At 36.8% G+C, this 10,746-nt stretch overlaps 1 protein-coding gene across 1 annotated transcript in view; it reads left to right on the forward strand.

The window, feature by feature from the left end:
- LOC129227600 (sine oculis-binding protein homolog B-like) overlaps positions 1-9,294 on the forward strand; it is a 34,849-nt gene extending 25,555 nt beyond the window's left edge. The window contains exon 3 of the mRNA XM_054862189.1: positions 8,552-9,294. Within this exon, the coding sequence (XP_054718164.1) occupies positions 8,552-9,207 (656 nt within the window). The 3' untranslated portion in view covers positions 9,208-9,294. The remainder of the gene's footprint in view (positions 1-8,551) is intronic.
- The last annotated feature ends 1,452 nt before the right edge of the window (positions 9,295-10,746 follow it).

Raw genomic sequence — 10,746 nt, forward strand, 5'->3', positions numbered from 1 at the left:
CGTTTTCACGGGTTTCTCATTTTGCGCGCATGATATCTCAAAAAATTTCTTATATATTGCCGTAAAACTTTTTGTGCATGCTTTTCCGGTTTATTTTTATGATCTGAACCTAAATTTATGTTTTTTTTTTTTAAATGATTTAATTCTTTTTTGAAATTTTATAAGTTAATGTCAAAATTTTCCAAAATTTTTGGGGAAAATATTTTTTTTTTAATATTAACTTTTGTTTTTAGTTAAAATTTAGGTTCAGATCATAAAAATAAGCCAGACAAACACGCATGAAAAGTTTTACGGAAATACATAAGAAACTTTCGAAGATATCATGCGCGCAAAACGAGAAACCGGCACTTGAGAAAAAGAGGCTTAAACAACTGCTGCAAACATAAATCTCTAAGGAGAAAGTTTACGCATTTTCACGATAACTTGAAAAGTTTTTTGCGTATGGTAATAAATAAGGTATCAAATTAAAGTAAGACAAAACAACGTTAGATGAAGCACAAATTTGCAAATTACAGCAGACACGTGTTTCGGCGTTATAGGGAACGTCTTTTTCAATGCAAAAAATAATGGTATGCTGTAATTTGCAAATTTGTGCTTCATCTAACGTTGTTTTGTCTTACTTTACTGTTCAGCACAAAGGTATTTATTTATCTTAAGGTATCAAATTGTTCAGAATTAAATTATGCATAACATATATTTTTTCCAGAAAATTGAAAATTTTGAAGGTTAAGAGAAGGTTTGAAGGTTTTGAACCCTTAAAGAATGCTTATCCTTGCAATAAACACAAAGTGAATGGATCTTTGATGCGAATGTTGACACCTTTCGATGAACATTTAGTTTTCTACTATCCTGTTGTCTACAAGTTTGCAGTGTTCTTGAATGAGATTTCAAAAATTCTAATAATTCATCAAGTTTTGGAATACTATCTCCTTCTATCGAACGTTCGCACCAACCTCTTGTACCTGGGTCTGATTTAAATTAACATTAATAGAGTGTAAGAAAAGTTCTCTATTTTGCACTGTAAAGTCTCGAAAGAGTGAATACACTCTCTTACACGAAACTTAAAATTTGGGAATAATTTTCCGATTGCAATGAAGGTAAATACAGTCGGACCTCCATACATCGAAGTAGCAAATTGCCGGAAAAAAATTCGATATATATAGAAATAAACTTATTTTATCATAAAAATATCCTAAAACATTAAAATTAAAGGTAATTCTCGTGTATGAAACCAAATTCCCAATTTATACGAGCATCGGATTAAATGAAAATTAATAATTAAAAAATTACAGAAATTATATTTTTGAGCCTTAATACATCTTCATTCTTCGATAATTCGACTTGAACCGCCACAATAGGGGATTTTTGTTTTGACAATGTAATCGAGAGAAAAGTAAAAAATCAATCTACTTAACTTGAATGATTTTTACTGAATCTAAAAAGACTAGGAATGATAATCAACAGAGAAAAGGGATAGCTTGAAACCGATTTTACAGTGTTAACAACTCAGATTTAAAATAAACTTGCGAAAAATTAAGAAATCCAGAACGGAGTAACGACCTATCCACACACCCCTCCACCCCAGATACCTTATGAGTTTCGTAGCAACCTTTAGTGAACACAATTTTCGCCCCTAACCTTCATTTTTCATGAGACAAACAGTCTAATATTTAAAAAAAATCTACGAACGTCTCGAAAAAAATTCGATATATGGAGATTTTTTCGATACATAGAAACAATTTTTCTATGTAATGAGCATAGAAATTTGCTGGAATTTCGATAATTTTTATATGTGGAAGTTTGATATATGGAGGTTCGGCTGTACAACAGTTTCCTTACTAAAGCACTCATAAGTTTTCTTTTATGCGAAAACCTTCGTGAAAGTAACTCCCACGCTCTCGTAAAATTTGCATCAGAAATCGAAAGTGATAGCGCAATTTTTAACGCTTCACCTTTTAAAAAGTACTTTAAGTACTGCAATTTTTGCCCGCCAGATAATTTCTCATTATTCGATATCGCAGCACTAAAAAGGTCACTAAATGAACATAAACATTCTTCAAGATTGCCACCAAAACTCGGCAGAGTTCATTTTGGCAGCTTGATATCAGCTGCTTCAGAACGTTACTCGACGTTAAATCCCGGTTATCACAAATTTGCCATTTCAACTGCGCTTGCGCTCGGACTTTGCTGATTTCAGAAATCTTGCTAAAATTAATGACAAACATTTTAAATTTATTAATAAATACGAAATGGCAATAGATTAAATTAGAAATCACAAAGCTTTCTCTGATTTAGTTTTTAGGCCTCGGTAAAGATTGAGTTTTGCGTCTTAATTATTAATGGATTCGGTGTCTGATTTGTCTGCCCCTTTTCAGAGCCAAATTTTTAACCTCAGAGGAGCAAAATGTCTAAGCATAACGCAAACTATCCGCAAAAGACGGATTTCTGTACTAATATTCCAATCATTTTTGAAGTACACAACGTGTTTTACATTTATATTAAATAAATATTGCCAAACTAATAAATATTGAAGTGTCATTTTTCTCTTAAGATTATCAGTTATTCATATCCGCAGTTTCATATAATATATCACGAAATCGCTGTGAAAATATTCTAATCGCATTCATTAATTTGGTGGGACTCTCGCTCAGCCTAAATCAGAGCCGTGTCCAAGGGGAGGGTTTTAGGGGTTAAACCCCTCCCATTGAAAAAAAAAATATGGCAAATGAAGAAAACGATCGACTTAAATTAACTTTAATGTGAAAGCCTGCGTTTAACGTTCTCCGCCCCCTTTCTCTCTGAAGTTTTTCTGTAATTTTAACTCAGTAATTCTGTATTTTTTCCCCTCTAATTCAACTCAGTTGGACCTAAACGCTTGCATTTCTTTCTCTTATAACTTAAAAAATTTTGCATAACATTCAAATGTTATGTAATTTACAACTGTTAAAACTTTGCCGACTGAAATAATATTTTGGAAAAACTGTGGTGGTAGAACCGTTGAATTAAGTACCAATACAAAGCATTAATATTGCTTATTGTAAGGAGGTAATGATGAATTTGGCATGTGTTGCAGCTATGAAGATGTATTAGTGATGGTGTTTAGTAATGTAATTTGCATCTACAATAAGCTCGTTCTAAGCATTATTTCAGAACATAAAATCTGATATGCATTCTCTTGCCTAAAAAGAATTCGTCTAGAGTTTGTAATACTTGTTGCAATAAACCGCATAGTTAACAGATTTAATTAAAAAGATACAAACAAACAAGGTTTGATAAAAGTGAACCTGTAAAATGAAGGAATTCTTTGGTCACTTGAGCAGCCTGAATTATTCTTCTAGGGGAGGGGGGGGGGTACATCAGGACTTACAGGTGCATAAACGCCATACTGGGATCGATAATTTGTAGTAAAACTAAAGGTTGTGAGGGATTGAATTCCCCCCCCCCATGTAAAATTAAAACCCCTCCCTTTATGAAAATCTGGACACGGGCCTGGCCTAAATATAAACAAGCAACACGAAATCTTGAAGCAGAAAGCCCAAAAAGCTAAGTCCGTGAGCAAGCGCAGTTGAAATGGCAAGTTTGTGATAACCGGGATTTAACGTCGAGTTAGAACATTTACTTTCGTTTTTTACAAAAACTCTACTGTTCTTGGAAATGGCTCTAGAGATTACAAGAACTAATTCGTCAATAAAATCGCATTGACCTTGCAGCTCAGTAATATAAGAATCAAGTTCCGATTCTTCAGACGGGAATATTTCGATAATTGGGAGACTGGCGATCTTTCTTCATTGGCGTCAATTTTTGGCTCCAGCGTCTGCGCGAGACGTATTTTTCTTTGCAAATCAAAACAAAGAGATCGGAAACATCTATTCGCATAGGGTTACTGTAAATAAGCAGGGTTACTATAAATCAGCAGGGTTACCAGAATAAAATCATTTATTTATAAAACGAAACGACCGCGCCAGATTCCCAACTATCGAGATATCCCCATTTTCTCCTTTAATTTTGTAGTTTATCTTTTTCTCAAGACTTTAAGATCCATTGTCACTCACAAATAAACGGAACAAACTCACCTTCGTTGATGCATAAAATCTTCGGCTCCGTCGGTCCAAAAATAAATATGATGAATACGAATTATAAATGAAACACAGAATTCAAAATGATGACTCGTTCATAGATCACAAAATTCGATTTTAGTAGCGGACTGTAAATTCACGTAAAAAAAACTTTAAACTCCGAAACAAACTCAAAAATAGGACCCTTAAGGAATAAAGCACAGAACAACTCGCATGAAGAACACAACACAATCAATTCAAATATGAATCAAAGTCCAAGTATTTTTTAAACTGTTGCCACTACGTTTTTGAGAAATTATGTAAATTAAATTGGGAACGAAAACACGGAGGAAAAAGTCCCGGCCCCACATAAAGAAAACATCTGACAGACATCACGGTAATCAAATTGAGATAAAATAATAATCAGGCGTGAAGCGGAACAGCGCATTTTCTCTTCTCTTCTTTTTTACTTCCTTTTACAAAAAAGGAAGTATTGTATTCGCGAAAAAAATTTCACTCATAAATCCGCCTTCATTTCCGTTTTTCTCACCCCCGAATGATTGTTGAGTCTTTTTTTTCGACCCGACCACACGTGGATATATGCCTAGGAACCTACAGACACCCGAAATATCCATTTTGACGGCCTCCGAGTTAATTACAACGAATTTTCTCGTGACGTCCGTATGTACGTATGTATGTGCGTATGTGTGTATGTGTGTATGTATCTCGTATAACTCAAAAACGGTATGTCCTAGAAAGTTGAAATTTGGTACGTAGACTCCTAGTGGGACCTAGTTGTGCACCTTTAATTTTGGTTGCATTCGGATGTTCCTAGGGGGGTCTTTTGCCCCTTTTTGAGGGGAAATCATTGTTAATTTCGATGTAAACTCAAGTGGTGTAATAATTAGTCGGACACTTGGCGATATATCGCCAGTCTTTTGGTCGCCAAGTTTGTCGCCAACTCGGCGACAAATTTCGCAATTTTTTTTTTTTTAATTTTAAATTTGATTTCAATTTGGCCACTGTTGGTGATATTTAGAGAGTAAACAATTGACTCACATTAAAATTGCCACTAATGGGGAAGTGACATTAAATTGGAGTAAAAGGAAGTCATGTGATGCACACATCAGCTCGTTTTATCTCGCTGTACCAAACAGTTTAAATAACGTCAAAGTATAATTAAACGGATGTCACCACAAATTAATATGGATTAAATTTGATAATCTCGGAAATTTTAAAATTTCGACATAGAAATACAAATTATTTAAGGACAATATGCGTACATAAAAGAGACAACTAAAAATCAAGATCGTTTTCTGTTTAAGAGGGGGATCTTTCAAATTGGCGGGAAAAAATTGTCGCCAACATTAAGACTAACTTGCTAACACTTAAAAACCTTTTCAAAATGCATTTCACTTCTCTGAGAATAAAAATACTTCCAGAAGCTTGCAAAATAGTGTATAAAATGTATTCCTATGTGTTTCACTGCTAAAACTTAATATTTAAAAGAAATAGTTATAAACTTCATAGCGAAACACGGCTTCAAAACGAAAGATTGCGAGAAATTAAATAAAATCTAATATTAATAATACTGCATACTTTTGAAATGGTACAGCTAATTCTTTTACATTATTTTCTTTGCAAGAAAATGCACAGCAATAGTGAACCATCTTTCTTGCGCTTGGGTATTATGAATAAGAAATTAAAACTCAGCGCTTGGCAAACATGATTTCTTAGAAATTCTCGATATGAAAGACGTCGTCTGCTACGATCAACGCCCGCCATTGCTAGGATACACAGCAGTCACATGGTTTTGTTTGTGAGCAGCAAAAGGGTTGCCATAGCTCGGTCTACTGTTATTAATTAGTCCATGATATTTACGCAAGACTGACTTTCGGCAGGGAGATTAAACACTAAATAACAACTTGGATTGAGGAACACCTTCGAAATTTCAAAACCATCTAATGATTAATTCAATTAGTTAAATAGAAGCACATTTCTTATTGGATCAAATTGCAAGGATAAACCATATTCGGATTAACTTAATCATACACACACACAAAATTTCACCGAAATCGGGTGCAGCCGTTTAGGAGGAGTTCGGTGACAAACACACTCACACAAGATATCTATATACATAAATGGCTACATCTGTATGTATGTATGTATGTCCGGGGTAAGCTTCAAAACTACTGGACAGGTTTTAACCATTTTCTCATTATAGATAGCTACATTATCAAGGAGGAACATTCGCTAGAATTATATTTTATATGTTTCTAAAATACTTTGGTTAAAAATGTTATTATCGAAAACAGTAAATTTCATGTCATTTCCCCATTAAATGATTAAATATAAAACCCATTGTTACAAAAATTCGTTGCCTGCAATATTAATAGTAATCATAATGAAAATTTTGAATCAAGGCTTCTCTGGAGCAAACATGAAGTGTATTCACTTTCATTGCTTACTTAGGATTTTTAGCCTCATCTGTGCCAGTAATCGATAACGGGGCTACGTAAAAAGACAGTTGGTTTGGGCGACACTCTTCAATAAAAACGGTGATTTTGCAAACGCCACTTTTTTGCACACTACCGGGGACGTATGAGTGTCTTTTTTTTTCAGATCTTTGTTTTTTTTTAGGGAATGGGCGGTTAGCTGAAGATAAATAGAGATGGAATAATTCGCGTTAGCTCTAAAATTTGTTACTCATGAAAAATTCGCGTTGTAGCCATTTCGCGTAAGTCGAATCGCGTTGTAGCGGGAGTCGACTGTATTTTATTTGCCATTAAACAGAAACTGGCAACAGATAAAAATTTAAAATCATTGCTTTTCCATTTCGTAGTTGGCCAACAATAAATTCGGTTACTAATCGCTGAAAACAGGCTTAGCCGTATTTAAAATCTGCTTTAAAAAGCGTAATAATTCGAACCTCACATAAAATGAAAGTTTCAAACACATTCTATCAGACGCAGAAAAAAAACCTCTTTATTTTGGTACCAAATTTTAAATTTTTTATTTAAATTTTCACTGCAAAAATCGCGAAAAACCTTTTAGAAGTTTTCAATTAATATCTTCGTTAATTACGGTCATCCGAAGACGTAACCCAGCTAAGAACACTCTCGGTCAACTCTCCTTTCAACCAATTTTTTTCTTTCAAACTCGATCCATCCGTTTCGCGCTACTGTGCCACAGACAGACACGCAGATACACAGACACGTCAAACTTATAACCCCCTTCCTTTGTGTGTCGGGGGTTAAAAAAGAGATTTTGTACTTTTCATCAGACCGAGATTTCATCCGACCATCTTTCCGAGTTGAGTTCCGTTTGTCGTCAATCGTGCACTGAAATCCCGTAAAAATAAAGCGATTTCCTCCGCTTCGTGGGGGGGGGGGCGAGAAAAAGCCCTTGAAAGGACTTTCTCCGTCTGCCACCTGTTGTCTTCTGACCGGAAGAGAAGCCGATCAGAAATGATCGCGCAATTCGTCCTTTTTCAAGTCGGAATTCCCTTCATTTTTTTCGCTTTGCAGTCGAACTCGCTTATAAATAGCGCGATAATTACTCGTTATAACCGAGTGCTCGTAAAAAACGGGTTCGCGAAAAAAATTATGTACGTGTTGCTTTGTTATTTTTTACTCCCGACAGACAAAGGAAGGGGTTTGACGTGTGTGTGTCTGTGTGTGTATGTATTTATAATGTTACGCACACTTTAATTCAGATCAAAATTTTCAATGTTTTTTTTAATTATTAATTGAAAGCAGAAATTAAACCAACCTCCTCCCACCCTCCTGGAAAAGAAGCAGTATAACCAAAACATTTTCACATACGTTTTCAAACAACAAACTTCTTTTTAATCTCGTTTCAAATTGTTATTTAATGTATAAATTGCAATAAATATGAAATGATCAATATCCAATATCACTAACTCCTTTTTATATTTATTGAAGGTTTGTAGTTACATTACTTAAATCATTTTGAAAATGCTTCATTGCGAAAAATTGGAATAGTTTATCACAAGATTGTTTTCATTGACAGAATTTTACATTGATTTAATTAGTATTAGATATACATCTTCCTCGGCCTATATTCATGTGAGTTTGTTTTAAAACTTAATATTTCTTGAAAGGAAAATTTCATATTTTTTCACTTTTTACCAAAAATATCTTTTCAAACACTTTTCTGTGGGAAGAAATAAATCCGCTTTTAAATCAACTCGAACACTTTTGAACTCAATTTTGTTGAATATTCACTTTTAAAATAAACTTAGGTGATGTTCATAGTTGAAAGATGCCACAAAATTCAACAGATGTCGCTGAAGTCTGACCGGGTTTTTTGTTTGATTGATTGATTCAATTTTCGTGCTCTTATTTTGCTGGAACACCTTTTCAAGTGTAGTGCGATTTTACGAATCGTTTTTACTCTCATATAACCGCAATGCGCATCTCTAAAGGATACATTATCCTGAAAATTCGAAATTCATTTTTTTTTCTCTTTCGCAGGAGCTTCAGAAAACATTTCCGGTGGAGCATCCCGCCGAAACCGCGTCTGTAACTGGTGTCGACTGGCGCGCCACACGGTGAGCCAGGTGAACTTGCTGGACGGCGAGGAGCGGCTCCAGTTCTGCAGCAGCAGGTGCCTCAACCAGTACAAGATGCACATCTTCTGCCGGGAGACGCAGGCCTATCTCCAGTCCAACCCCTTAAGCGAGCACGGCGGGGAGGACTCTAAGCTCATCACGCCGGACCTGTGGCTCAGGGATCCGGCGCCGATCACAGACGCCAGGGAGAGACGTCCGGGTCACAAAAAGCTCGCAAGGAAGCGCATGCGCTCCCGGCCGCCCGAAACCCCTCCGCCCTTCCTCAGCCCGCCCGCCGCTCACTCGGCGTCCACTCCGCCCTTTGGCCACGCCCACCAGCAGCTCGGAGCCAATAGGACGGTTCTGCCTCCGAAGGACTCGGTTCCTCCGACTCGAACGAACACGGTGTGGCTGCCCTACCCCCTGTTCGTCCCCCTTCCCGTTCCCATACCGATTCCCATTCCTCTGCACAAATTCCTGCCCGAGGTCACGTGTGAACCGTCCTCGACCAACGAGAGCCAGACTCTGAACTCCTCGAGCTCGGAAGACGAGCAAGCCGCAGAAAGAAGTTTTCCATAGAGCCGCTATCCTGCGATAGAGCGAGCGCACAAATGTAAATAACCAGGTTCCGGCATCGCCAACCGGCGACACTGCAAATAAAGGAATATTTTCAGCGTATATTTGTTGCTTCAAATGAATCCTTCAACTGTCGCTCGTTTCCCACGAGAAGGCACTTCGCCCCGCCTCCTCAAACGCAGAGTTCCATTCTACGCGGGGGTGATCGGTAAACGTATCAGCGTGCTTTTAAACGAGACAACCAGACCTCCTCAACTTGGGTTTAGCTCAACAAACTTGACAACCTCAGCTTGTCTTCGTGTCCTTTACATCACTTACTTCTCTTGTCTGTCGCTACTTTAACACTTTGAGGTCTATGCCCGAGCGTCAGTCGGGTTGCCGTTTTTGGTGAAGGGAACAAAGCCCGAGAATCTCTCGGGGTCAAATTTTTACTCTCTTAGCTATAAAAGTACGAGTTCCAGACGTTTCTAACCGTCTTAGATACCATCTACGAACTTTTTACATTCAAAATATACATATATATAGATGGCAGCGCCAGGCAGAAATAATTACATGAATCGTGATAGAATAGGGGGTTTAAATTCGAGTTTGTTCTTTGAAATATACAATACAAAAGCAAAGTTTATTAAATAATGTTTGTTTTCAAATTAAACCTACTTTCAGATATTTGTTGAAGATTTAAGTAAGTTTTTAATTGAGTCTGGGTAAACTTTTATGGTTAAAAATGATGTTTTCCTATGCGGAACTTTTTTTAAAAAAATTTCAGACAAAATACACATCTTAAAAGTATTTTTTACAAAATAATGCATAAAAAAAAAACCCAGTCTGGAGGGAGATATGCGGTCGAAATGGCTCAGACCTGAAAGTGTTAATTATCCTTACATTTTTAAAAACTGCTGTTAGAACTGCAAAGTGCTGCGATATGAATATGCCTTCTGCCGAAAACAGCGAAGTATGATAACCTGATACCACGTGACGAAGGCGGAGTCAAGTGCCCTCTCGTGGAAAACGAACAATACATTCTAAAATTACAGGTTGATTCCAAAAGAATCGTGGGGTTTCAAGCATGTTTATACGTTCGACAGTAAAAAAAGAGACGAAAACGAAATTTTTTCGCGGTTAAATCATTTTATTAACCCCCTCCTGTTGTCTGAACTCCTGTCCTTTAGCTAATTCCGTGCATCTTTTAGCAGTCCCAGAAGTAGTTGCTGCAACGATCCGATTTCTCAGTTCGTCAACGTCAGACGATGTTGACACGTTATAGAGGGTGTCCATGATTAAGCGGACTTTCGCCTGGCGGCAAAACTATTGCGTGTCCACAAAACCGAAGGGATGTTCGAGCGAATGGAAAAGAAGTTTCACCACCAGAGGGCGCATTTTTATGACTTACACAGCATTGACGATCGTTTTGAAACAAATCCTGCATGAAAACGAGTTCAGCATTTTTGTCTGCCTTATTGGGATCGTCTGCATCATAACGTGGAACCGTAACGTGGGCAAGCCAATCGGAGAGAAATTCATCATGCATTATTTGTAAATATA

The sequence above is a fragment of the Uloborus diversus genome, chromosome 1 (genome assembly GCF_026930045.1).
Source record: "Uloborus diversus isolate 005 chromosome 1, Udiv.v.3.1, whole genome shotgun sequence".
Classification (NCBI taxonomy): domain Eukaryota; kingdom Metazoa; phylum Arthropoda; class Arachnida; order Araneae; family Uloboridae; genus Uloborus; species Uloborus diversus.